We start from the raw sequence: 27,801 nt of genomic DNA on the forward strand, positions 1-27,801 counted from the left end.
AGAGGCTGCCGGTGCCCGCCTGGGCTCCCCCTTCCTCCCTCCCTCCTCCTGGGCAGCGTTTCGACATGGGCTCGGATAAAGGAACCGTGAAGAGAGACGAGAGCCCGGCTTGCACGATCCAGCCTGACTCCATGTGCCTGGCTCGCTGAATCGGCTTGGCTGGTGTCCCCCCTGTGCCGGGGCACAGCCCCCACGGCCGCGTGGGCAAGGGCCAGGGCGAGGCAGGATTTCGGCTCCTCATTGTACAGGAGATGAAGGGCAGAATCCGGACTTGCTGCTCTGCTCTCGGGGAGACCAAACGGTTTGTTCCCTGTTCGCTGCTTTGTCCTCACACAGGGACATGACCCACCCCACAGCCACTCTGCGGGGAGGGACAGTGGCCTTGCTCCCGCGGGGACGAGGACGGGAGAATGATGCCTCCCACCCCGCAGCCAGTGTTGGCAATCCTGAGTCGTGGGCTCATCCTTTACACTGCGGGTCTCCTGCTGGCCGCTCTGCCCGGGACGCGCCGTGCCGCAAGGGAAGCCCGGCCGAGGCAGTGGCAGCTCTCGGGGAGCGCCAGAGCTGAGGACCAGGGGAGACGTCGCCATCGCAGGACAGAGACGTCTGTGCTGACAATAATGTCGCAGCAAAATCCACCGGTTTTTTATTTTTTTTTCCTTTCTTTCCCTTTTGAATGTTGCTTATTTTGTATTTCACTGGGAGCCGTGGGGAGAAGCTGAGTCCAGACTCGTGGCCGGGCTCCGTCGTCGCAGAGGGACGCCCCGGCCCCTCTTGGTCTCCGCTCGCCTGCCCGGTGTGCATGGTCCCTCTTCGCCATCACTTGCACTAACTTGAGGCGGCGCTGACCTTCTGCTGCTCCTCACTTCGTGCCCAGGATGGCCACGCTCGGGGCCCGGCTGGTGGCCTTCCCCGGGGAGGAGGAGATTTTTGTTTGGTAGCAGAAAAACAGAAGCCAAAAAAAAAGGCCTTTGGACGAAATCAGCACGAGCCCAGCGGTGCCGTCACCCCCCTGGCACCACGAAGCTGCAGCAAGGGGTGACCTCCCCGCGCCCCACCAGGATCCGTGCCAGCCGCTCGCTGGGGAGGAGGGAAAGCCGCTGCTGAATCCTGTCACAGACTGCAACGCTGACGGTGAGTCTTGGGGGGCTTTTCCCGGGGCGTTGGCGTCACCCACTGCCCCTCCCCTCCTTCTGGAGGGCTCTGCTCCCACCCGGCCCGCAGACGGGCTCGGCTTCCCCGGCTGCTCCTCTTCCTTGGCCACCCCCTGCGCGGCGCAGAGCTGCTCCCGGCACGGCTCAGGACCAGGGGGCCAGATCCAGCTCCTCCTCGGCCACTGTGAACCGCGTCCCTGCGCACACACGTGTGCGAGAGCTCAGCCCCAGCACAGCGGGGTCTCGCTGGCACAGGGCTGTCACCGCACCCCCGTTACTTTTGGGGAAGGAGGAAAAAAAGAGCCGGAAAAGGAACTTTCTTCTTGTTCTGTTTGTTTAGCACCTGTGCTTGGGGTAGGGTGTTTGTGTGAGTAATTATTTCAGTAACTTAACTTTGGGCTCCTTCTTATTTCCTTGTGAATAACCTCTAACACGCTGTGTAAAGTTGTATCATACACTAAAAATGACAAAAAAAAACAACCAAACTACTGTTGTGATTTTGGGTTTTGTTTTGTTTTTTTCCTTCTTATTTTCCGGGGTGGGGACAGCTGGTTTGCTGGGGTTGGGGTTTGGTTTCTTCTTTCCCCCCCATTTCTTTTTCTCCTTGTTTTAAAAGTGCATGGGGGTGATCTCCCCCCCTCGCTGCAGGTGGATTCAGCTGAACGGCACTCGGAGGCGGGGGGGGGGGGCTTGTAAAATTAAAGAAGAAAAAATGAAAGCAACCAGTGGTTCCCACAGCCCCTGGGCCAGGTTCCCCCCCCCTTTGCCTCCCAACCCCCCCTCAGCTGTGTCGCGTGGGGCTGTGAACGTGTAAATGATGTTTAATAATAGAGAAGAACCTAAAGTTTCTACGAGTTTTAGAGGAAGGAAACAAAACAAATTGCTTTGTAATCTCTTGGGTTTCAAGCACTTCAGTGCCTTTAGATTGACTTCTGTTAACGCGGGGGGGGGCGGGGGCAGATGGACACTTGTTTTTAGGGGTTGTGATTACGCTACATTAAAACTACGGGCACTGCAAGAGGCTCTCAGGTATCCTTTATTCTTGTAGTAATAATGCAATTAAACTTTTAGTGGTTTAACCCCTGCTGTGCCCTGTCTTGCTTACGTGGCCCCGTGTGTGGCCCAGGGGGTGGGGGGTGGTGTCCCCCACCCCGTCACAAGGGTGTTGGTCCTGCCCCAAAATAGGGGTGGAAGGGGCAGAGTGCCCCCCTCCCCCAAATCCCTGTGTCCCCAGAACTGCCTTAGGGCTGCTCTGAGCCCCCCCCCCCCCAGCAAAGCTTTGGGGGGGGGGGAGAGGCACCCCCAAATGAGGTTTGTGATTGCCCGTGACCACGGTTTTGGGGCACCCTTGGCATGAGGACCCCCCCTTCCCCCTCAGGCCCTGATTAATCCCCCCCTCAGGTGGTTCCTGGCCACTGGCAGCCAGTGTAGTTAAAATAGAATTTTTGTTTTTTAATGCTAAATAATCAACATGACAAATAATTAGTGCTAAACAAAGAGACGGAGGACGTCCGGGGGTACAGGCCAGCGCTGGGCGAGGGCAGCTACAGACATGGAGGGGACGGGATGTGGGGGGCAACGCTGCTGGCTGGCGGGGTGTCACCATCTGACCTGCAGGACGGGCTGAGCCTGGGGGGGGGGACGGGACATGGGGGGGTGCGGGGTGGAGGGGTGGGGGTGTCACTGCTCTTATAGCAAAGAAAAGGGCGTGAGAAGGGGGGATGCAGGGTCCCCATGGAGCCCAGGTGCCGGGGGTGGGGGGGAGGGGGTGGGGGGCTGCCATGTTCGCCTTCCCCTGGGCCGGCAGCACTGGCTCTGTGCCCACCTCCCCCCCAAGCCACATCTGCCCCCGGGAAGGGCTGGCTTGGGCCCCCCCGGAATGGGACCAGGCTCCTTCCTGCCCCTCCCCGGTCCCAGCCCCAGTGCTTTTCCTGGCCAAACCCCCTCTCCTCTCCCCATGGCTCCCCAGGAGGGGAACCAGCCGCCGGCCGGGTCTGACATTCAAGGCAAGGAAAAGCAGCCAGAAATTATTGCAGAGGGTGGATGGGGTGGGGGATTCACAGTCCCAAATTCCTGGAACAGTCTCAAAAAAAACCCCAGACCCGAACCCAAACTCTTGAAAGGAGCATGAGGCAGTGCCGACTCCTCCCCGGGCAGGCACCGGCCTCCAGGAACCCCAACCTTGACGTACCGGGACGGTGTGGGAGCGGTGACGACGCTGGGTGGGAGAGGGGACGTTCAGCTTTCATTGCCGGGGGGCAGCGGGGGTGTGGGGTGGTAAAGGGGTGTGAGAAACAAAGAAAGGGGCTGAGGGAGGGAGGGAGAGCGGAGCAAAGCTGTGGCCGTGGTGGGGAACATGCGGGGATGGGGCCGTCGGGGTTCACTGCTGCTGCCTTCACGTGGCACCAGCAGAAGGCTCCAGGCAGACCCCCGACGGGTGGGGGCCAGACCTGTCCCCGTCCCCCCCTCCGAGGTCCTAAACATTTCATGAGATTGTAGGAGAGTTCACAGGACACCAACGGGCGTAATACTGACGGGAGGAAGAGGCGGCAGCGGGGGCCAGTGCTACCCCCGTCCCGAGGCCCTTTGCTGGCTTTCACCCGGCTGCCGCCGGGCCCCGCGCTCGCACAACAGCAGCGGTTACCGCATGATCCGTTTCGCTTTGATTTTTCACAAGTGGGGTTTGTTGTTTTTTTTTTCCTGCTTCAACTGCTTGGTTTGTCCTTGTTTCATTTTGTTGAGGAGTCTTGGTGAAAAAGCAGCCCCGGGAAGATGCTGAGGCTCAGCCTCCTTTTTACCATCGAGGACCGAGACCTCTTACCCGGGGACAAAGCTCAGGCCTGGGCCGGGCATGGAGCCGTTCTGGGAGCGGGCGGCCAGTGGCCATCACATGATGCCGTTGGTGAGGTACTGGAAGCCATCGTAGAGCTTGGTGGTGATGGAGCGCATGCTGCCGTCCACCATCTGCTCGATGAGCAGCTGCAGCTGCTCCTCCGTCATGTTCATGTGGAAACGCTCCTTCAGGTTGCGGATGGTGGACGAGCCGTGGAAACAGGGGAGCTGCGACCCTGCAGGGAGGGAGGAAGAGGGTTTGGCACAGGGGCACCGGGGCCAGCGCAGCCCCTAAGGGTGCAGTGGTCCCGGTCCAGTGGGGCCCTTTCCTTGTCACTGGCTCTGAGGTTGGTTTGTGGCATGGGGAGTCACAACCCGCTGCCACGGAGCCTCTCTGCATACGAGCCTTTTCCAGGCGCTCTCCAAACCTCTTACTTCCCGTGCCGAGGGTCAGCAAGGCATTTCTGGGCGATGCTTTGTGCAGCCCAGACCCACGTGCAGTGTGAATCGCCTCCTTACCTTGCTGCATGATCTCCACGATCTGCACAACTTTATCCATGTGCTTCCGGGCAGCGATGAGACCCTGCAGCATCAGCATCTTGTAGTAGTTGAACATGTCCCCGTCCAGTCCGCCCATCACCTGGAAGAGAGAGGCTGTGTGGGTGGAGGGCAGCGGACAGAGAAACTTTAGGACACCGGTGTGCCCTGAGCAGACGGATTGTCAACAGGAGGGGGATGATAGGATTTTTTAGGGAATTTAACTTCTCTGAGCAAACTCGCACAGCAAACAAAGCACCGTTGGCTTCAGCTCGTCAGCTCTGTCTCAAGAGCAGCTCGGCTGAGGCTGCAGAGGTGGCCAAGAACCGCCACCGGTGTCAACCCAGCTGCCAGAGTTCGACTGTGCCACCCGACGCCGTGAGACCACCCCTCACCCCTCGCCGTCACATCCCCCGCTCACTTACATCCACAAATTCCGTGGTGAGTTTGAAGGCAGATGTCTCAAAGCCAAGATTCCTGGGGGAACTGGAGAGGATGAACCCGAAATCGATGTGGATTATGTGTCCATCCGCATCCAGCAAAATGTTCCCGTTGTGCCTGTGCGGGAGAGGGAAAACTTTCCATTAAACTTTGCAAGCGCGTGCATGGCCCCAGGAGCAGCAGCACTCGCTGCTCCGAGGATTTTCCTGCTTTATCCAGGGACAAAATGACGAATCCTGGTAGAAAACACAGCAATGCAGCATGGAGACTCGCCTGTCCTTGACCTGCAGTAGGTAGCACACCAGGCAGTAACCGGCACAGCTCTGCACAAAATTCCTCTGGGCCGTCAGGAAGGATTCAGTATTGTAATTGCCATGTTCTTGCAGGAAATAATCCAGCAGCGAAAGCAGGGATTGCTTCTTGATTTGGTGGATGGACACAGCATTCACGACTGGCTCAATCATGCCGCTGTCGGCGGAGATGACGAGGATTTTGTATGGCTTGATCCAGAGTGGGACACGCTCCTGTTCCCAGATGGACTGGGGGAGAGAGCCAGAAAACCCCTCAGGATCCAGCGCGGCCCCGCGCAGCCGCAGCCCCGTGCGCAGCCCCTCTCCCGTCTCACCTGCAGCTGCTTGAGGACCTGGAAGGCGAGCAGCTCCTGCCGGAGGTCGTCCCCGCACTTGACGATGACGGAGAGGAGGCGCCAGGAGGGCAGGTGGCCGTAGGGGGACCCTTCCCGGATCCTCCTGCAGGGAACGGGCAGGGATGGGAGCACGGGCAGTGAGTCAGCCCAGAGGTTTGACATCAGGGGCTTGGGGGCACGGAAAGCCTCGGGAAATGCTCAGTTGGGACTGCGGCACAATGAGCTCCAGGGGCCAGGACTGCAAGAACTGCTCACCGCGCCCTCACCAAACTACGGGGCAAATCTTACCTGAGCCACAAGCCGTCTCCGAGAGCAGCAGAAGGGAATTAACCCTCCCCTGAAATCCCCCAGCCCTTCCATCAGTGCAACGTGGACAAGATTCCCCCCAGATTTCTAGAGCCCAGTGGGGCTCTCCCTCTTGCTCAAGTTGAAATCTGGGGGTTGGACATACAACTCTGAGAGCAGGAACATAAATGAGTTTGGTTTGGGACAGGCCAAACTCTTTTTAACATAAAAGATGCCTATAAGTACCTGGTAAAGCCCCTCAAGCCCAATCCAAGAGTAGCGAATCTGCCTTGGATTTTTCCCTTCCTCCGGCACACCCACTGCTCGCTGCCCTCTGCCTCCCCGTGTCCCGAGTCAACACACCCACCCTGGGGACGAGCAGGGCCCAAAGTTGAGGCCACGGTTATTTATTGGGCAAATCGTGGAGCGACTTCCTTGGATCTCCGGGGCGTACAAAGTCCCTGCAGCGCCGAGACCAACCCAGCACCCGTGTCCCTTCCAGCCTTACCTGACTTTCTCCTGCCAGGGCTCCTTCAGGGCCACAGCGGACGGGTCCTCGGGGTCCCTCTTGAAGGACGTGGGGGTGTGCGCCAGCTGCTCCGAGAGCCGCCGCCTGCAAGACAGAGCTGTTAAGCAGCGAAACCCGTTGTTGAGGGAGAAAGCTGCACCACCACATGCACCCAAAGCCTCTTCGAGCCAAAGCACTTTACAAAGCTCACGGGTTCACCCCAAACGCCAACCCAGGGCCACATCCACCACTTCGCCGGCAGGAGAGATGCCAGCGGCTGAGCAGGGGGGGCTGCACCAGCCCAGAGCGTCTCTTACACTGCCCGGAGTTTGCCCAGCCCCTCCTTAACCTGGGCAGATGTTTTTTTCTCTAGGAATCTAACCGAGAAATTTCGCACCTCACCCTTTTTCCATCTGAACTCCTAACCCACCCCAATAAAGCCACTGCCTGGGCTGCTCTCGCCACGCCAGCCTCACCTGATGTCTCCAGCAGCGATGAACACGGGCTCCCGGCTCTCCTGGCTGGTGATGCTGTCCACAGAGAACTGGGAGATGTTGTCACAGCTGTTGGTGTGAATCTCCGGCAGCTGGGAGGAGAAAGGTGCGAGAGGTGGGATGTAGCGGTTACTGAAACACAATTCCCACTCGTTTTTTACCCCAGGCAGGAGCTGGGATGGCACCGCTGCCGGGAAGGGCCTTTCTGTCCTGCGACGCTGCTGCGCCGGATCCTGGCAGCATCCCACAGCGCCAGCACGGGACAAACCCTGCCTGGCAGCCCCGGCCTCACCTCCACCTGCAGCTCCACGATGTCGTCCACGGACCAAGCCTCGTCATCGTTGTCGTAGTTGGGGACGGTGGTGAAGCTGCTGGTCCTCTGCTCGTGCGTGATCCCGCACTCGGGGAGGTTCTCGGCCGAGCGCGTGCTCCGGATGCGGTTCTCGGGGATCCGAGCGGGCACATTCGCTGTGTCGAAATTGTCACATTCAAGTACTTCAACGTAGATTAAATAGGGAGCCTGGGGGGAAGCAAAACCGAGCGTTAGCAGGGCACAGTCACTGCCAGTGCCGGGCAGCTACAGGAGGCAGCACGGCGCGCTCTGCTCTGGCAGGGCGGAGGCTTTTTCTTTTTGGCATATGGTTTTGGGGGCAAAGCGGTGCTTTTCAGTATAGATGTGGAACAGCCCCCAGGGCAGGGCTGGACCTCCCAGAGTCCCCTACAGCACACGTTTCAGGGGACGGTTACCCTCAGCGGTATTTCTCCCCCTCCCAGCTGCCTGCACAGGGCTCCCTCCCCATCGCTCCCAGCCCTGGAGCAACCCTGGGGAGACGCGCCGAGCACACGCGTGAAGCTTTTCTTTCACTCGATGCCCAAAGAGGGGCCACGCCGAGGACAAAAATCTGCCTTTCGAGGCAAAACTATTCTCCGGCTGCTCGTACCTTGTCCTTGGAGTTGAGGACGACTGCCTGGGTGTGGGGCACCCGCACCACGTGATGGTCGAAGCCAGCCGTCGGCAGCCAGGCGCGCGCCGGCAGCTTGTGGTTCAGCAGCGACAGCTCCGAAATGAGCCGCTGGGTCTTCTGCTCTTTGGTGGGCAAGGTGGCCAGGCGCTTCCCGATGGCAATCAGGGATTTGATGAATTCTCTCTCGGGGGCAAGTCTGACAGGCTAAAGAGGTTTGGGGAAACGGGGGGAGAGCGTTATGAAGGCAGCGGGTTGATAAGACACCGGCAGTTTTGCAGTCGGGCATCAGGATAAACTCCCGATAAAGAGGCTCTTCCCGTCCCACCCTCTTCCCCGCTCTCGGATGATGCTCCTGTGACCGGAGAGCCGGGCTCCTCATCCGGGAGCAGAGCAGGGCAGGATCAAAGCCCTTTTCCCCCTCCCGCTGTGCTGTCCAGAAATCCTCCTCCCCAAATCTCCAGAGCCGCCATCCCCACCAGAACTCCCGGATCCCACGGCCGCGGCGGCCAGGAGCCCGCAGCCAGCAGAGGGAGCGCGAATCAGCCTCGTCCCCAGCTCGGCGACGGGGTTTTTTTATTGTATCCTCACCCCGAAGACTCGATCGTGGCTCAATCCGACCATTTTGCAAAGATCAAACTGCGATTCCGGAAGCCCCTTGGACCCAGGAGCCCCCCCGCGCCCCAAGCCGAGCTCTCTGCTCGACTTTTTTGAGCTTTTAAATCAGAACAACAAACGATTGTGGCTGATTTTGTCATTTAAGATGCAGAATTAAACTTGCAAAGTGTGTTCACTGTACAGTCATGCTGGAAATGCACATGCAAAAAGCTACGGAGCGTGAGAAAAGGAAGCAAAGAAAAACGTCGGAGAGCCGGGAATGGCTGCACAGCAAAATAAAGGGATGGCAAAAAGAGGAGAAGGATCAGTCTGGTGGTTCCCTTTTGGGAAAGGGCAGGTGGGAAATCATTTGTATCTGTAGTCCACGTCAAAAATCCTTCCAAAATTCCTTCTAGACCTTTCCTCCGCTCTGCTCTCCTGCCCACCTCGCTAGCGAGCGCAGCAGAGGCGTCCTCGGGCCAGGAGGAAGCATTTCCACGGCATCTAAGCCAGCAACATCGCTTTCACCTACCAGGCAGGGGATAAATATTTAAAACCCCGCACCAGCTGATGCTCCGTCCCCGACGGACTGGAAAGCCCCTGGTCCCGGCCGGACCCTGCTCTGCCTCGGCTCCTGCCACCCAGCCCACCCTGCGCCCCACCGCTCCCCTGACCTCCGGGACTGTTTCCCTCGACTGCATTTCATCCAATTTCTCCAAAAAGTGGGACGATATCCAAAGGATGCTCTGCTCCTCCCGACACCTCTTCCATGGAGCCCCGATGGCTGCCATGTCCCCGCTCCTCTAAGCACCTTCTGCTCTCTGGGCGATGAAGGTTTCCAGGTTTGGCACATAGTTGATGTTGTCACCGAAATACATCCGTACCCCCACCGAGGTCTCTATGCGTCACTTGTCTCGGCAGAATAACGTAACGAAAGAGTCCCCAGGTGGGAATCTGGGATTGCGCCCGGGCGAGAAGGTGCCCACGTGCAGGAGCAGACCGTGAGCAAAGTCCTCCTGGTTCAGACCTGTATCGATCTGTGTATCACAAGCACAGGTAGTTTTTAACCCCCTTCTTCTCCAGGCATCCCAAACCATCTCCTGAAGCATCTTCTCCGTTTCGCAGCAAGCGAAGTCGTGCCAACCCTGGGAGCGCCGCGCCGCCTCCGTGACCCGTCTGCACCTCTGACGTTCATGGTCTGGTTGAAAACCTTCAGGTCTCGGCTCCTCCAGCCAGAAACACATGGCTGGGAAACATCCTCCCCATCCCATCCCGCTCCAAAGGCATCCCACCGAGCGCTGCTCCGGTCTTCGGCGTTATCAGGGGACTCAGCACGGGAAGTTTTGCATCCTGTTATGGAGAAGCGGCTTCGGAAAACAGCATCAGCTGAGCCAGGGCTGTCCCTGGCCTGAGCCATGGCAGGAAACGCTGTCCCCAGCCCGCCCGCGGAGCTGCGGAGAGCCCGGCCCGCCGAAGCTGGGCTGCGGAGAGCTGCTTTTGCCCCGGCTCATTAGTATCGCCGTCCCGGAGCCAAGTGAAGGGAGGACGGGAGATGGTCTTCCTTCATCCGACCACCCAAAGGATCCTTCTGTTGCGCTGATCCAACGTAAATATTTACTTTATACCGTTTACTTTCTACAACAGCGAAACATTTCACTGGCAGCGCTTCGAAGAAAAAAATATCCCCGCTCTTAAATCAGGCAGGGCTTTGTGTTTGTGTTTTGCTAAGACGCGCTCCAGGAGTCTCCTTCTCCCCGCACGGGCTCAAAGCGCTTCCCAGGACCGGGCAGGGACGGCGACACAGATCCGTTCCCGGCTACCACACCGGCAGCGGAGGGGGACGCGGCTTCGGAGGTGCCACAACCTGGCACAGGGGCAAGGCTGGCCCAGCACTCGCAGCCATCGCGCCGGGGCGGTTTTGCCTGGGTGAGGTTTAAGCGTCTCTAAGCCCAGGGGGGGGTTACTCTGGGGCACCGCCCAGCCCCAAAGCAGGATGCTTTCCAGCTGCCAAAGTGTTTTCTGCCGTTCTGCCTATCTTTGCCCCGAGGTCCCACCTCTCCTCCGCTCAAACCACCGCAGTTTGTCATTTCAGAGCTTTACAGAGCAAAATCGTGGCTGCCCCCCATTTCTGCTGCCCGGGGTCACTCACTCCGCGGGAGCGAGACCCCCCTCCCCCCCCCCCCCCCCGGGTCCCTTTCGCTCAGCTGCCTGCCGCGAGGATTTCGGCATCGGTGCCGGTAACCGAGCCCTGGCACCGTTTATAAATGCCGTGACCGTTCAGCTCGGTGCAGGTGCCTGCAGAGGGTTTATCAATTTGGCATAAACGCTTGCAAAGAGCCCCAGCTGCTGCCGCAACCGCCTGCGCTGGATAGAAACCTGTCTCTGGACAGCCAGGAGGGAAAGGTCTCCCGCCCCAGCGGAGAGGAAGGGGCGCTCGCTACCGCCCAGCCCCGGGTGACGGCGCGGCGGGTGGCACGGTTGCGGTGGACGAGACGACGGCAACAACCGTCGCTGCAGCCGGAGGACTGCGATGCCCTGGGACCGAGGAGCCTGCAAGCGCTCTACTGACGCCGAGCCTCAAAAAGCCACCGGAGGAGGAGACATCACTGCCTTCGCTCGGCCGGGAGGAGCAGGAGGGGGCAAATAAAGCAACTTACCTAAACGTGGGGGGCAAATTGGAACCCGCCCTCCTACCGCCCACCCAACCGCCAGCACCCACGGCTGCCCGAGCACCCTGCCATCCCTCGCACCTCTTAAAAAAACTGTGGAGTGGGAGATTTATACAAAATAGAAGGAGGAGCCGGCGTCAGGGTGGGCTCAGGGGTAAAAGCCTCCTGCCCTGCGTCTGCAAGTGACCGCAGCATGGATGGTGCTGCCTGCCTCCTGCCCGCACCCTGCCACGCGTACAAGGCGTGAGAACTTTCCCGCTGAAGGCAGCGAAGGACGAGAGCTGGGCACGCGTCAAAGAACTCTTTATAAAGGCTAAACCGGCACAAACCCCGTCCCGGAGGCTGGGGGCTGCGCAAGGCACCGCTGCCCGGGCAAGTGGTTTTGATCATGGACTACATATTCAAGGTGTGGAAGCCCACGGGGAATCCCAGACGGAGAACACACACCCATTGGCAGTAAAATGACACAGATGAGGAAGATGCTATTGATTAAAAAAAAAAAAAAAAAAAAAGAAAAAAAAAAAGAAAAAGGTTCATTTTGAAAGAAAAACGCTCTATTAGGGAAACGCTGGGTTTTGATTGAAAGACCAAAATTTAACAGGCAGAAGGGGGAAAAATAATGATTCGTGGAAAAAAGCAAATTAAATCCCAACTGGCAGAGAACTTTTAAGTCAAATTCAAGGAAACAGCATTTCCTCTTTCATCTGCGGACGCCGCCACGCAAAGGTCAGCGACTGCTCAGACCGAAATCGGCAGCATCAGCCAAGTCCCTCCCCTGCCTCCGCCATCCGGCGGCGGTACGAGGGTGTCTCTCTCCCTCGCTGCCTCTTTTTTTTTGGGGGGGGGGGGGGGGAGGTGTAAAATGAGCACCTAGGGCACCCCCAAGCCCCCTGGGGATTTCTGCTTTATTTTAGCCAAACCGGTGCAAGCGAATTTGCCCCAAACTCTATTGCCGCCGGCGGTTCGCTGAACAAGCAGGAAACGTTCAGACGAAGCCGGCACGGCCGCAAGCCCGGCTGCTGCGGCACGAGAGGTGGCCGGTGCGTGTGCGGTGCCGGCAGCGGCGGGGGGTGATGCCGGCTTTGCCCGCGCCGGGGGCTCAAGCGGTGCAGAAGTTGGGGGGGACGGCTGGGGACCAGAGCTGCTTGCGGTGCATCGCCGGGTGCCGGGTTTAGTGTTTTGGTGGCAGAGAGGAAATGCTGCTGTCGCGGGGAAGGCAGGCAGCCCCGGCGCAGGAACGAAACGGGCCACTTACGGGAGAGAATGACTTATCGAGACTTTCCGTACTGGAGGAGAGCTCCTGGGAAACGGAGGAAAAGGGGTTTGTTGGCGGTTTTGGGTGGTGGTGTTTGTTTAAAAGGAGAGAGAGGAAGGAGGGAGAGGGGGAGAAAAAGCAATAGTTTAGCTCCAGGTTCATAACCATCACTTTTCATTTAATTATTTTCCCCCCACCCCACCCCATCACAATTTTACTCTTGGATAGGAAGTGGCACCGAAACCAGCACGTGGTGCTTCCAGAGTAACGCGGCAACAATCTCACGGCCCTACACCGGAGCCTCCTCCGGCCGAGGCCACTCGGGGTGGCACCAAACAGGGAGCGGGGCTCACGGCTCATCGGCAGATCCTACCGCTAAACGCTCGTAAAACCCCCATAGGTTTTTCCCCATTTACATCCTTTAAAATCTTCTGCCCCAGAAGCATAACTAAGGTTTCAGCTCTGACTTTCTCGGCTCAAATCCGCTGCAGAGGCGGGAGCTGCTGGGGCAGGCAGGGATGCTCGTGCCGCTATCTGCCCCGAGACCACCCTCTCCCCATCAACAGAACCGCTTTATTTCTCTCCCCCGGACTCTAATTCAGCCTCTAATTTCAACAGGTAAAATTAAGCCTGCGGAAACTGTCCTCAAAATTAAAAAAAAACGACAATTAAAACTATTTTCAAGTTGACGAGACAGATTTCATCAGCGGAGGGTTACCTTATGAAGCGGCATCCCCGTGCAGCCAAGCAAACCCTTCACACCACGAGCACAAGCCGTCGACCACGTTTCCCTGCAGCCACCGAAGGTCACCCTGTGCGTCCGCCCCCCAACACTGATCTCCACCTCCGTCCCAACCGTCCCGCGATTTCAGCAGCGCCGCGCTTCGAGCCCATTATTTTCAGGCCAAAAAGAGATAAAAGGGAGCTTCACGCCCTTGAGACCGGTGTTATAATTGGTTTTAAAGTTCTCTTCCCAAAAAGAAACAAACAGGTCTGGGTTTAGTACATTAATTACAGGGATACGCTAATTCCACCAGGCTTAGTCTCACCGTAAGAAATAACAGCCTTTAAATTAATCTCTTCCGCGTGACCACATAAAAACCCAAACAGTGCCGAGACCCCTCAAGGCTCACCAAGAAAAAAAAAACCCATCTGGAGCCCAGAGGCTGCCGCGGGCTCACGTTGCTGCCTTCCTTCCCGGGCATCAGACTCATCCCTGGATCTTAAATCAAGGTATTTCGGGGTGAGTTTCCCCTGTTTCGCAAATAAAAAGATCTCTAAGCAGGAGATCAGCAAGGGCCACAGGTCGTGGGACGGTGCTGCTGGGAGGTACGCTGAAAACGGCTTTTAAAACCACCATCTCGCCCCATTTGCTCATAGGCAGAACAGTCGCTGCCTTTAGAACACATCTACCAGATGCGCTTTGCCCGGGTCAACCCCCGTTAAAATAAAGATGATTTTAGAAGTTCATCTCCTCGTAGCATCCATCCATTTACATCGCTGTAAAGCAAACCTCGCGGGGGATTCGGGCTGCTCCTCCTCCAGCTCTGGCAGCCACGACCCCAGGGCATTTTCAAGCAGAGCCTGGTCCACTGAAGCTGTGCCAGTTTGCAACGACTGAGACTTTTTTGTAGATTTTTCCAATTCCTATCGGATTTAGGACATTTTCATTGGGAAGTCGCAAATCGAGGTCACACACAACCCGTCCGGCGCAGCAGCAGGCCCTCTCCTTCGCCGTGCGCAGCCTCCGCTCCCCAACACCTTCCCAAGCGACGCCATTAGGTCTTCCATCCCGCTGGAAACTAAAAAATTGATTTACCAACTTTATCAAAAAATGTTGGCTCTGAAAATCGCAACCGTCGACTACAGGAGCTGCCGACAACCCTCGGTGCAGGCGTCGTGCAGCTCAGGACAACCCAACTCAGCTCAGGTTAACCCGAAGCCCTTCGGTGAATTTAAGAGGCGTCGGTGCATTAACACGTCTAAACGAAGGGTCTGCCTTCAAACGAGGAGGTAATTATCCAGCGTGCAAAACATACCGAAAAATGCCTGCGACGCTGGAGCGGAAAGAGGGGCACCTGCAAGAGCCTCCCCGCGGAGCCGGGAGCGCGCCGGGGTCCCGCTGCCGTATCCCAACTCTCCAGGCAAAGCCACAGCTCGACCCGGCCAAGCTCTGACCTTCCTGAAGACAACCTCCAGCGTTGGCACTGTCTAAGCCGGGCCAGGCAGCTTCCAGCTTGCAGGAGCCCAAAAACCCACCGAAGGTGCCCATACCAACGCAGACTCTGATCTCCAGAGGTTACCCCGTGACGGGATTTTGCCAATTTTTTCCGGCCCCAAACCCAGAGGCGCGTTGCAGGGTACCGGGAAGCCGGCACGCTGACGCAACACGGGTTTGCGCCACGGCACAGAGAATGAGCCAGAGACGGCGCCGGGGGGGGTGCGGTGAGTTCCTCCAAGGTTGGCAGCACAAGGTCTGGACCCAGAGAACAGGAATAACGAACTTCGAGTGGGAATTAAGCGCTTTTTTTTTTTTTTTTTTTTTTTTTTGCGTAGCGTCTAAGCCTCTGGCGTAATCTCAGCAGCTCTGGACATGTTTGGAGCTGGTTCCTCCCCACCTGCCTGAGCCTCCAGCAGCATCACTTCACGAGCGGCTTCGCCCTCCCGGCTCCGAAGGTCGAGGAGCCGCCGGGGCAGGGAAAGCCGGGCAGATCGTGGCCCAAACCCACCAGCTCCACCCAACGGACGAGGCGGCAGGAGGACCCCAAGGGCTCGGCCATTCCCTATTCCCCCACGTTCAGCGCAGTGCGGCTCTGCCTGGGTACACAGTTGGGGCAGCCTGAACCCGCTGACCACCCAAGGAAATACATTTTGGGAGCGGTTTTGGAAATCTGACGATTTCCCCAGCGAGGGTCAGGCAGTCTGATGGCAGCCAGCCAAATAACTGGAATAAAAAAAGTGCAACAGGGAACACAGCTCGTTGTGCCAACAGACCCAGCGCAGTCTGGGTTCCTCCAAGACGAATCCTACGTCCGTCCCCTCCCCGCAAAACCTTCCTCCCCTGCCACAGCTCCAGCCACCCCAAAGGCTCCTGTGACACCTCGATGCCTCGCACGTCCCCTTGCCGGGCAGCGGGGGGCTGCTTCGGCACGGGGCACGCTGGCCGGCGTCAGCAAGGGGCACCAACCTCTGCAAAGCAGCTGATTCGGCAAAACGTAAAGAAGCTCGGCACGTTTCTGGCTTCTCCTCTCTGCAGCGTTCGGTTGACGCTTCCAAAAGTTCCTGCTGGAGGAGACAAGGATCGGGCGAGACTCATTTTCCCGGGAAACCGGGCGGGAAGGAGCGGGAAAACGAACACACTCAAAGGGTGCCAGCAGCACGGCTCCTCTCCCGTGCGCACTCGGCATACGGACGAGCCACTTGCCAAGCATGGGCGCCTTTCCAGATCCGTCACTCGGGAAACAAGAAGTCTTGAGCTTTTAATGCGCCGGTCTCAGCCAAAATATCGGTGCAAAGCGGTGTTTACGGTCAGCCGTGGCCGTCACCGGCTCTCTCCCCTTTACCCATCGCTCCGCCCCGCGCTCGGGACGAGGCTCATCTGCAGCCACCACCTCTGCAGGTTCGCTTCGGGGTTTGAAGGCTGAAATTCTCGGTCTTTCTTAAGATGCAGGAACATTCAGCGCAAGTTTCTCCCCGGTAAACACATACCGTCATACCGATAAAAATAACTTTGCCTCTCTTTGTAAAGCGCTCGACAGCGCGCCTTGGCCCCACCATCGCTGTCACTTCCACGAACCCCTCGCGGGACTTGGCTACCTGTTACAAAACTGAAAGACATATTACGGACATCTAACTAAGCCGCGTTTTATATCTTAAAAACCAATTTAAAATCAAGACAGCTCTTGAGAGGCAAACGCCTCACCGCCACTGCTTGTGTTATGGGGAAAGGTAGAAGTTTTAGCTAAAAGACATCAAACCGGAGGAGCCGGACTGCAGCTCGAGCGACTGCTCTCGCCGCGGCCAAGCGGAAACCCGGAAGGCAGAGGGGCGCCCTGCCGAACCCAAAGGGACGACACAGAAAAGATGCAAAAACTCCCAACTCGGACCCATCCGCGGGACCGCGGCGCAGGCGGCAGCGCCGCCCTCGCAGCCATTTGCCACGACGGCATCAAATTCTCCGGCAGCCGCGCTGCTGTTCTCACGGCGGGGAAACAAGCTCTACCAGAAAAAGCACCTTTGCCAGCGTTGCTGAAGGTGCAGTTCCAGAGGTAAAAGGCCAACAACGCTCCTCCACACCCCGACCGGCAAAGGCAGGGCAGGAACGTGGGCTAAAAAGCGAAAAACCAGGGTGAGATGCGCCGGGCAACCTCGAACAAAGAGCCGCTTTCAAACCCAGAAGTCGCCTGCGAGCGCACACGCTCCGATAAGCGAATCCGTGCAGAAACACAGACGTAAACAGATTTGCATGTAAAACCCTCCCTGCCGTTTCTCAAGATAACGCCGATGCTGCTGTTAAAAAAAAAAAAAAAAAATAATAAAAAAAAATAAACCCCACACCGTGGGCAGCGCTCGCGTCGCGTGAAAGCTTTGCTCTTCCTCCACCGCCCGCCCACACACAACGGCCCGAGCCGGCAGCGAGGCGCTGGCATTTAAGAAGCTGCCATTTCCAGCGCTCCCTTCCCGGCAGCCAGCCGAGATTCTTAACTGCTTATTCAATTAGCAGTTTTCTAATTAAAAAAAAAATTTTTTTTTTTTTTTTTTTCTTCCTTGACTAGTGGAACCAGTTCAGCCAAACATTGCTGTTCGCACGGAGACACGAGTCCGCCCGGCTCTCTCCACCACCCGCCCGGCTCTGAGCGGGCGCGGGGTTCAGGCTCGCAGCTAAAGCAAACCGTTCCCATTTAAAAATAGCTGGGTTTAATCCAGTCGGTAAAAAAAAAAAAAAAAAAAAATAATTAAAAAAGCTGGTTTTGTTTTTCCCTCCGTGCTCTGCATATTTTGAACCTTGATCGTAGCTCATGAATGGATCCGAGAGACGAACCACCCCTCTCCGGGCAGTCAGCGCGATTTATCCTTCCCACCCCCAGGAGTTAACAGGCCGGTGGGAGGCAGAGGGGGGCGCGGGGAGCATCCCCCCCGCTTCAGGCTCTCAGCTATCAACTTTGCTATATCTGCCCTAATATTAAAATTACGTGAACTCCCGTACTTGCCATCACCGGCCTGGATTTCTCAGCCCCATCAGCGCTGCCACGCTGGCAGGGCCGCCGGGGTCACATCGCGGAGCACGGCGCGCGGGGAGATAAAGGGCCGAGTACCGGCGACTGGTGCAAACCCCAGTCTGCCAGGCAGGAGCGCGGGGGAGCGGAAGGGCTCACGACCAACCTCAGATTTAACTCGCGGTCGTGGGGTTTCATCTTTGAAAAGCGTTTTCCAAAGCAACAGCCCCAGGAGAACCGCGAAGGGGGGGGGGCGCTTTCACCCCCCAAAAATGCCAGTTCAGCCAAACCTTGGCTCAGCTCGGGGGGCACAGACCCCGGGAGGGTCCTCATCCGTGCTGAGAGAGGTGGGGGAGACGGGAGCGGGGAACTGGGGAGCGGGTAAGGTGCTGCTCAGCGCCTGCCGAGAGCAGGAAGGGAGGCGAAGGCATTTGCACGCTGCAAAGGCGGCACAACCTGTTGGTGCACCAGATCCCCCGGCGCAGCCGCCGGCGAGGGCTCGTTGCACCTCTGCAGCAGATCCCCTTGGGTTTACGGAGGAGGCGTCATTAAAAACAACCCCCCCACACCCCCAAAAAGCCAAACGACGGTGGTCAGACAGCAAGATGACTTTCTCTGCTCCAGGTTCTCACCCCAACGGATATCCCCAGCTCAGCTCCACCTGTTTCTGGCAGCTCGGCTCAGCCACGAATGGTTTTGGTGATGTTTAAGCAGCTGCTCTGCCCTGGGTGAGGTTTTGCTTCCCTCCTGCTCTCTGCAGCCCTGCCAGAACCCCGGGGAGCCGCACACCACGTCCCAGCCAGGGCCAGCTTCCACCCCACCGGGGCTCCACCAGCCACCACCCGGCCCAGCGCCACCGACCCAACAGCACTACTGCACCACCAAAGGCACCGGCAGGATCGGTGCCGCAGACAGCGAGGGACCGTCTTGGGGCTTTAATGTCAACAGGCAAAAAAAGAACATCCCCACTGTGCAGCGCTGGGACGGCCACCTGCCCCCACATCCACAGCACAGGGATCCCGACCACGGTGTTCCGGCATCCCAGCCGACCGCGCAGCCAAAGCCACCCAACCACCACCGCCTCTGGGACCATCTCCGACAGCTCCGTCGGTTTCCAGCATCAGGTTACAGCAGGTTCCTCCCCTCCAGGTCTCACATCGCTCAGGTGGAAAATTCAATGCCGAGCAGCTCCCGTGCATTTAATCCACCCTTTGTCTGTAAAGAGATGGGAGAATGGGACACACCTGGACTCCAGCAAAACACAACCACCGCCCTGGAAACCGGGGCTGGAGAACGGCTGAGTCGAGCCGCCTCGAACCGGAGGGACACGAGACAAGAGGAGTTTCGAGCCTGCGGCTTCTCCTTTGCGTGCCTTTGTATTCGTCGAAGAGTAACAAATGCAAAATAAATTTACACCATTAGAACCGTATCATGGAATTGTGTTACGGACACATAACCCGGTGAGGAATAAAACTCCACAGTGCGAACAGCACTTGAAATAAACCCCCTTATTCCGGCGGTTGTGCAGCACAAAGCGACAACCAGAACGTAAAGACCTCAACGGGGAAGAATTCTTTTGTAGAAACAAAGTGCCGCGACCGTGGGGGAAAGGACAGATTCATCCCAGGGGCGACCACTGACTTTGCTAAGAGCCGTCCCCCCCCCACCCTCTAAAACCAACGCAGACTTTTTTTCCCCCCCCTTAAGCAGCGTTAATCCCGGCTTTGGGTCTGACTCGGCTAATCCGGGAAGGGCAGGTACCGGCGGCCCTCGCGGAGGACCAGCAGCAAAGGACAGAGGCACCTTTAAGAGCCTAGAAACAGGGAGGACCTGGCACCGCGCTTCAAGGAAGACGTGGAGCAACGGGCAGAGGTCCAGAGGAGAAATAAAACCCCCGAGGTCTAGAACAGGCGACCTACGGGAAACGGAGAAGAGGCCAAAATCGTTCAGTGGAGAGAAGATTGATGGGAGATGGGAAAATAACCCCAAAACCATTCAGTGGAGAGAGGACTGAGGGGAAAATAACCCAACCAGACACAGGGACGCTGCAGAGAAGGGAATGTGGTGTCACCACCTCCTCGCTAGAGCTAAAGAGCGGCTTCGGGATGCGGTGGCGAAGGGCAGGCGAAGCCTGGGTGTGGGAGACCTTCCGCGGGAGAAAGCCCGGCTGTAAGCCGCGGGCGGGCAGGGGCTGCGGGACCCTTCCACAGCACCCGGGCAGGGTCGCGCGGCACAACCCTGCCCTTCTCCGTACCCCTCTGTCCCCGCACCGCGTGCCTCCAGCCCCGTCCCCTCCGGTTTGTACTTCAGCTCTACGCCCTCCGGCAAAGGCACTGCCCAACGCTGCAGTTCCTCCTCCCTACAGCTCCTCCAGAGCTCATTCGGTTTCTCCTGCTCTTCGACAGCCTCTGGTCACAGCCCAGAAACAGCCAACTCCTCCCCAAAGCCTCTTCCCATCCTCAGCTCCTCTCCTCCTCCGGGACCGACCCCTGGGCCCGGCTGATTTGACTCCATCCGCAGCAGACAACGAATTCTCCGCGTTGTCCACACGCCAGCTCTATGTTTGCAGCGCACCGAAACACTGCGTTGGCCGTCCAGGACAGCTGAAGAAACGTCGTGTTTTACCCTCGGCTGGGTTGTATCTGGCTTTTTCTTTTTTTTTTTTTTTTTTTTTTTTTTTTAAGATTGGAACCAGAGCCGCACAGCTGACCGCTGGACGAGTTCGCAGGCGGAGGCCAACACGAGACCAGACACTGCAGGCAGCGCCCGGTAAGGAGATTCAGACCTTGCGGCCTTTTTAACACAGAAAAAAAAAAAACAAAAGACTTCTTGGGTTTACATTTTGCAATTTTTCGCAAAGGGAGAAACAGAAGTTTCTCGGGAGGCGCAGCAGAAGCGGGTTCCTGACCCACAGCTCGACGGCGAGGATGTGGCCAGCAGAGACACAAGAATAAAGTAATTCCCAGCTGAGCACACACGGGATTTTATGGCTGTAAAATCTCTAGTTTAAGAAAGTTTGGGGAACAAGCTAAGGGCCGGTCCCAGCACAACACAGTTCAGACATCTGCAGGTTTCTCAGACCAAGCAACTTGTAAATTAAAGTATCTTAAAGTAACGCATTCCGGAATTTGCCAGATTTTACACCGGATTTTACGCCGGATCTGCCCAGCCCCACCACCACCTGGCCAGCCCCAGGGATTGCCGGTTTCGCACAGGAGGCAGTAACATTCACCACTTAAAATGACACAGGGCCGGGAAGCTGGCTGGGGATACTCGGAGGCCAGGAAAGTTCTTAACGGTGCCTCCAGTATCCCTATTGCCGTGCACCGTTTGAACAGCTTGCCCGGCCTCCGGATCAAAATACGTTTCAAACATTGCCAAGAGAAACTCTTCGCAGCGCTGCCTTCATCCATCATTTATGCCAAGCTCGGGTTTCCATTATTCAAGCAGCCGGCGTGAGCAGGAGAGACCTTGGCGCGTCCCGCTCTCCATCAGCCGGTTGTTTTCCACCGAGCAGTCGACGGGCAGAGACATGAAAGATTCATTCAGCCATCGGCAAATGCCGCGACCCCGGCTCGCAGCTGGGTTTTTGCCGGAGAACCGCAGGGAGCGGGACAGGGTGGTTTCAACTTGAAACCAGCCCAGACGACTGCCGCTTCGCGCCTCCGAAACCTCCTTCAAATCCTTATCCCAAGGAGCCTTCCCCGAGTCCGGCAGACACAGGAGACCACGTGGCTCCTTCCAACGATTTATAACCCGGCGCGGAGCCGAGGGAAAGGGGGAATCTCAGGCAGGGCAGGAAAGCCAAGAAATACTCCACCGTTACAAAAACGGTCACGAGATCTCCAATGTCTAGACGGAGCCGCGGGGAAGTCAACCTTCAAGGTCTCGTCCGCACGAGGCGCAGGGATGACCCGGGGAAGGAGCCGCGTGGAGTCTGGCTGATCTGAACGGCAGCCGAAGCCCCGCCGGGACCGGACCTTTGGTACCACGGTTTTAGGAGCCGTTTCCCAGCCTGCCGAGCCACCCCCGCCGGAGAGGCGGGCCACCTCCCCGGGGGAGTATTTCAACTCCTCGAGCCAGGGCAGGGGAAGAGGCTTTGCTTTTCTCCGATTTGGTTATAACCGCTCATAAAATCTGCGCTTAGCAGCAGCTCACCTCCCCTGTCCTCCCCACGGCAGCCCTGCGTTTCTCACGGTCCCAGGCTGATGCTCATGCCAAAAGCCATCAGCCCTTCAAAACAAAGCAGTAAAATAAAAAATTCCCATTTCCAGCTCCAGAGTGCCCGTTACCAAGGATGCTGCTCATCCTTTTGCTCCAAAAGCCTCCGTGTCGGCAGATGTGTGAAACGAATAATCTGCATTTTCTCTGGGAGAAACACTCGCTCTCCAGCGGGTGTGTGCAGAGCCTCGCCGCGTGCGCCGACACAGCAGCTCAGCACCAAAGCCAAAGTAACTTCGTGCCGATAACTTTCCCACACTTAAACGCCACAAAGCCCACGGGGGCTATTGGGGTTGGGAGGACGTGCAACATGCGTATGCCCGAGTTCACCTATTTAATCACCGTTTGCTTTGGCATTAAACCGCATTAGCGCCCGACCCTGGAAACTGGAAGCGTCTCTTCTGCGCAGCCCGGCTCCTTCAGCAGGGAAAGCCTGGCTTTCCACCGCCTCGGAGCTGCGAAAAAGAGACAGAAATCCAGAAATCCGTCCGGGGGCAGCAGCCACGGACAAACCCCACGGCTGCAGCTCTCGGCCCTACAGCCAGAGGGGTGTGTGCCCCAGAGGCTCGTTTTGGCCAGGGCATGGGGACGGCAGAGCCGATGGGTTTATCTGCTCTCCTCCTGCTCCCGGCTGCCCAGGGCCCGTCCCGCCTGCGAATAAACCTCATCGTTGCTAAATCTGAACAAGTCGGGACAAGGAGGAAATCAGATTTCCAACAGAGATCAGATGGCTGCAGATTGCAAAACAGAGGCACCGGCTGTGTTGCCCAAATCGCGTGGGAATTCAGCAGCGCAGGGAGCGACGCAGTCCTCCGGACCCAGCTTTCTGCCTTACCTTGAAGCCATCTAATGCCCTCCCTTCCCCTCACAGCAAGAAAACTCCCTCTCTGGAGCCCCAGCACCCTCCAGCGCGACCCACTGGTGCCCGTCAGTTTGCTTAGAGACACAGGAATCAAAACTTCAATCATTTGCAGCTACTAGGACAAAAAAAACCCTGCGGTAAAGGAGGAGCTGTGAGATGAGAACCAAGGGCACGAGCACGGCCCGGGGGGCATCCCCTCCCAGGTAGGCTGAGCCGCGGAGAGCCCCAACATTACCTCTTCCTCGCTCTCGACTTTGGGATTGCTGGCTGTGCGCTTCAGATTGCTGCTCAGGCTGATGGTAACGGTGGCGTCCGACTTGGACCTCTGGTGAGTCCTTTTGGAAGGAGACAGCCCCATATCGGGCGCCGGGCTCAGCGACGGCAGCTCCCTCTTCTTGTAAGCTGGCTTCAACTCGTCCGAGAGGATGAGTTTCCGCAGCTTGGTCCCGCGGGAGTGTCGCTGAGTGGAGATGTGCATGTCCGAGGAGTAGGCACCCAGCAGCAGGGCACACTGCAGGGAGAAGTTGATGCTCTGCCGGCAGCGGTGCACAATGTAGGGCTTGATCGCATCTCCCACGTCCTCGTCCATGTGAATGTACATGTTCAGCAGCTGTGGCAGGTAGAAGTCCACTTCTTCGTTCCTAAAGCAGAACAACCTATTCCCAATGTAAGCCTGCACACCAGGTTCCTTTGAATTGTACAAGTATGAAATGGCCATGGAGATATCAAAGAGTTTGGATTCAAAGAGCCGGAGGAGCCAGGACTGCTTCGCAGAGTTATTCTTCTGCCGCTTCCGGGCGGTTTTCACCGTGTTGGCCATGGTCTCGTCCTCCTCCTGGATCTTAGAGGCCACGCCAGGCGGATCGTCCAAGCACTTGATTTCACAGCCCTCCACGATGTCTCCGTTGGCCAAATCCACCGCGGTCCGTGGGGCGCGCTCTGCCTCGCTGCCATCGGCCGGTTTTGTTAAGCTGTCGGAGGAGACGCCGTGCATCAACTTGACCTTCTCCAGGACCTCTTCGCAGGCTTTCTTCGCCACCTCGGGGTCGATGACCGCCAGCTCCCCGACACCTTCCGTGATGACGCTGAGGGACGTCCCGCCATTCCCCTGGGGCGCCGAGCCGGGCGCCTGGTCCAAGCCTGTCCCTCGGGCTGGGTCTACAACAGAGTCTCCCATAGCAGTGGCGGGTCTGCGCGCTTCAAAGCTGAAAGGAAAACACGAGAAAAAAAGCGTCAGGGACACAGTCTGCGGAGGAGACCTGCTTCCAGCCTGAAGGTGGGAGAAGAGGAATCCATGCTGGGATACAGCTCAAGGGACACCAAGAGCCGAGATGAGGGTTGGCGCAAACCTTTCCGGAAAGCCTCTGTCTCGAGAGGGAAGGTGCCCCAAGGCAACGCACGCAACGCAAGCCGGCCCAGCGCAACCCCGAGCTGGTCACGTTGGGTTTCAAAGCTCTTCTTGGTGCCCCTTCCAGTCAGACTTGAAAGAGAGCTGTAAGCATCTATCAGCCATTACACAAAATTTCCCCGTTACCATGACGATAAAAAAAAAAAAATCGAGCGAGCCAAAAAGAGGAAGAGAGGGGGGGTAAAAAAAAAAAAAAAAACAACAAAAACCAAACCAACCAACCGGGTTGCTTTATGCTCTCCACCCCAAAGGCACTCTGCGAGGCTGGGGATGAGAGGGCCACAGGCCGAGTGGGGCCAGTGGCTCTGCTTTTCGCCAGAGCAGGTGAAGTTCACCCCCGTGCTCAGGTTTTGCCCATTTACCCTCCCGCGGGACGGAGGGCGACGGCGGCACCCGCAGCTTTGACGGCGAAATCCCCCGCCGGGGCCGGGCAAGCAGAGAGCCGGAGCAAGAACCAAGTTTGTTGCAACAAGGTGCCGGTTTTCAAAGTCCAGACACTACTGCCCTGATTACGTATCCTCGGCAATGATTAGCACTTAATTATGTTTTAAAAATAAGATAAAGGAGGGTTCGAACACACTTCCTGGTTTCTCATCTCAATCAAAAGAGCAGCGGTGCATCTCTACGGAGAAGCAGCAAGAATAAAGGCGGCCAGTGCCAAGTGAAATCGTCCTCTAAAAATAAAATAAGGCACTCTATTCAATCTAACATCATTACTGCGGCTCTGACTGCTTCCCTTTATTGCTCACACGCTACAACAAGACAGCTCGTGATCAGCAGAAGGGCACAATGCCTTTTACAAACGTTAAGCACTGCAAGCAGATTGCCAATTCCCTCCTGCTTTTCACATCCAGCACGGTGGAAAAAATTACTGTCTTTGGAAAAGAAGTGCACCGAACCATTTTCTGCCTGTCTGTTCCCCCAACGACCCCCAGCCCCCGTTTCGCCCGCAGAGGCTGCGCCGGCGGCTTCTTGCAACGAGGCATTTCCCTGTTAAGTTAATGACTTTGTTTTATCTGTTTATTTTTACAAGCGATTACGGCTCCCGACGTGGGAGAAAGGGGCGAGGAAACCCACGGCGTTTCTTTCTAAATATTCCAGGGGAGTAAAAACGAGGCCGGTGCGTCCAGATGCCAGCACCGCTTCCCAGAGACCGGTTTCCTCCTCTTGTTTTCAAAGCACTTAAGTTCTAAACTACGAGGTGAAAAAAGTCCGACCAAAGTTCAGCAGTCTGAACCGATATGAATAGCATCTTTCACCCCGCGCGCACAGCAGCAAGACACAACGTTTTCCTCTGTGCTTGCCATTCCCTTCGGTGCAAATCCTGCGTGCTTCAAATATTTGTGGTCATTAGATCCTAAAGACCCTGCGAGGCGAAGGAAGTTGTTTTTCCTTCTTAGTGAGCCCAGCCTTGCCCCACGAAAGCCCAGACGATCTAATTTTTAAATTAACACCATGCCGGCAAAAAGGAGATCCTTTGGCATAACTCGGCCAGGCGGGATTTGAAGAGGCACGGAGCGGAGCTGGGTCCAAGGAAGAGTCGCACAGAGCTCTGCTCGTGCCAGCACTTCTGGGGTCCTTCGAATATTTGCATCGAGACAACCGGCACGAAAAACTGATGAAAAATAACAAAAAAAAAAAAAAATAAGCGGTGGCATCTGCCGGAGTCCCAGACGCAACTCTGTGGCCGCGCGCCGGGTGCAGAAGTACCTGCGATCCCAAGTCGCTTGGTTGCCCGCAGAGGGCATCCCCAGCCCCGACCGGTTTATCCGATGCAGGGAAACACTTTTGGCATCCCCCTCGCTGGGCTGTAGAGGGAGAAAAAGCGCGTAGGATCCCGTTAAACCTCCCTCCCCGTAAACGTGGGACAGACGGGAGAAGCCTGGCGCAGCGTGACAGCACCCGCCGTAATTCTGAACGTTAAACCTCCTCCACGTCCGCGGGAGAGGCTGGATCCGACCTGACCTACTCACACCAGGTATGCCGACGACTCCGAGGTGCCCGCGTCGCACAGCACAGTCACCGCGAGCAGAGCCGCTCCCAGCGCCAGCCCAAACTTCCCGATCCTTTCGCCGCCGTCAGCCGGCCGGCCATGCCCGGAGGGGCCGGCGAACCCGCTCCGCGCCGGAGAGGAGCCGGCCGGCCAGAGCTCGCAACTGCTGAGTGGGTTAAACTTGGATTAAGGAACTGCGCAAGATAAATCCACCCACGGGCCTGCAGGGTTACCTCTGCATCGCAGGCACGGCTTTGAAATCCGTGCATTGCTGCTTTTTTTTTTTTTTTTCTTTTTTAAATCAGCGCGTTGCTTTTTTTTTATTATTATTATTATTATTTTGCTCTTCAGCCCCCCTAGACACTTACACAGCCGCCTTCTTTGGTGACATCCCGGCAATGGGGCCGCGCGGAGCCTGCCAAGGACACGTCTCCGCTCCTAGCGTTCCCCGAGAATCCCAGCGAGGGAATTCACTCCCCGCCTCCTGCACCTCTCCGCATTTTTCCATGATTCGCATCACCATTCGTTAAACGTATCACAACACACTATTTACCTCTCGAGGCTCAGCATAACTCCCCTATTCCAAATCGCTGGTCTCAACAGGGATAAAAACCCCATCAGCTGCACACAATGAAGCAATCCAGTCTGGAAAACAGGCTGAGCTGAATTCATGTGGTTCATCCTCCACCCACAGCCATAACGGGCCAAGTTTCTCTCTGGCGGAACGGCCCTGAAGTCGGTGATTAAATATGAAATAAAGGGAAGTCCCTATTAGCACAGAAAGTACCGATGAAGCAGCCGCGTGTCGGTGCAGCGATTCGAGAGGACAGTTCCTTCAGGAAGGGACAAAAGCAGAGGAAAATCTACGGGAACAGAGCTGTGGCTTTACAGGAAAAGAAAGAAAAGTCTCGCTCCTGCCTGACTTGAATAAGAAATATTAGCCCTGGCAAACAACCAGGAGGACAGGATGAAGCCTCACCAAGACATCTGGTCTCTATTACACTGCATTACTTTTTGTTTTGCTCAGCACTGACGGCCTTCAACATCTCGCTGTGCCTTCGGGAAGGCCACAGGAGTTGGGATGGGGGCAGAAAACATCACAGCAGCGCTGGGGGATGGAGGAGGACCTACAGTCAGTGCCCCTCACTCGGCTAAGGGGAGAACCCCCGCTCCTCGGTGAACCCCTGCTCCTCGGAGAGCCCCTCTGGACCCGCTGCAAACAGAGCGACTCAGTGCAACTTATTAGGATAAACCTTAAAGGTTGGGGAAACTGAGGCACGAAGGGACTGTGACTGACTGTCCCCGAGGAGAGACTCTGCCCGTAAACCTCCACTGCTGCACAAGGGCGCTGCTTTGGGGCTATTCTCCAACGGAGCAGCAGTATCTCGCCACGGAGCAGGCAGAAAAATAGCAGAGGGAAAGCAAATATGTGAATTTGCAGGAAAAAAAGGCAACGGGAAGCCCTGAGCCATCGCAGGTACCACAGACAGACAGGACGGGCTCCTCCATCCAATGCAACCGCCCCGCGTCAGCCCGGAGCAGCCTGAGCGCCTTTCCTTGGGACACGGACCAAGCGCCAGACAAACGCAGCTCCTCTCAGCCTCAAACCAGTACGTCAAAGCCCCGACACACCGGACCAGCAGTTTTCTTAACGAAACAGCAGGTTATGAGCAATGCACTGCTGGAAGAAACAGCATCAGCTGAAGCGACTGCTGTGGGTG

General features: G+C 57.0%; 1 protein-coding gene across 3 annotated transcripts; it reads right to left on the reverse strand.

Annotated features, from left to right (window-relative positions):
- Positions 1 to 4,038: 4,038 nt before the first annotated feature.
- On the reverse strand, positions 4,039 to 26,916 carry PI4KB (phosphatidylinositol 4-kinase beta). 3 transcript variants are annotated; one of them, XM_082496249.1, is made up of 12 exons: positions 26,634 to 26,916; positions 22,915 to 23,884; positions 12,381 to 12,425; positions 7,839 to 8,066; positions 7,190 to 7,417; positions 6,880 to 6,989; positions 6,404 to 6,508; positions 5,590 to 5,713; positions 5,238 to 5,503; positions 4,949 to 5,081; positions 4,506 to 4,626; positions 4,039 to 4,222 (listed from the first exon to the last, which is right to left on the reverse strand). In XM_082496249.1, exons 1-12 carry the CDS (start codon positions 26,759 to 26,761, stop codon positions 4,041 to 4,043), a joined length of 2,640 nt encoding a protein of 879 aa, XP_082352375.1. In that variant the 5' UTR covers positions 26,762 to 26,916; the 3' UTR covers positions 4,039 to 4,040. The 3 variants fall into 3 exon arrangements, with proteins under 3 accessions (XP_082352375.1, XP_082352373.1, XP_082352374.1); XM_082496247.1 differs by lacking the exons at positions 12,381 to 12,425; positions 26,634 to 26,916 and adding an exon at positions 26,314 to 26,633; XM_082496248.1 differs by lacking the exons at positions 12,381 to 12,425; positions 26,634 to 26,916 and adding an exon at positions 26,061 to 26,633.
- Positions 26,917 to 27,801: the final 885 nt, after the last annotated feature.

The sequence above is a fragment of the Vanellus vanellus genome (genome assembly GCF_965231255.1).
Source record: "Vanellus vanellus genome assembly, chromosome: 27".
Classification (NCBI taxonomy): Eukaryota; Metazoa; Chordata; class Aves; order Charadriiformes; family Charadriidae; genus Vanellus; species Vanellus vanellus.

What these genes read in the sequence shown, in the direction of transcription:
- PI4KB (XM_082496249.1), bottom strand. Translation starts at nt 26,761, where the DNA reads ATGAACCACATGAATTCAGCTCAGCCTGTTTTCCAGACTGGATTGCTT. An exon ending in TCCTCAACTCCAAGGACAAG is followed by an intron (nt 7,418 to 7,838) that starts GTACGAGCAGCC and finishes GCTTCCCCCCAG; the next exon opens with GCTCCCTATTTAATCTACGT. An exon ending in CGTGGAGATCATGCAGCAAG is followed by an intron (nt 4,223 to 4,505) that starts GTAAGGAGGCGA and finishes CCCTCCCTGCAG; the next exon opens with GGTCGCAGCTCCCCTGTTTC.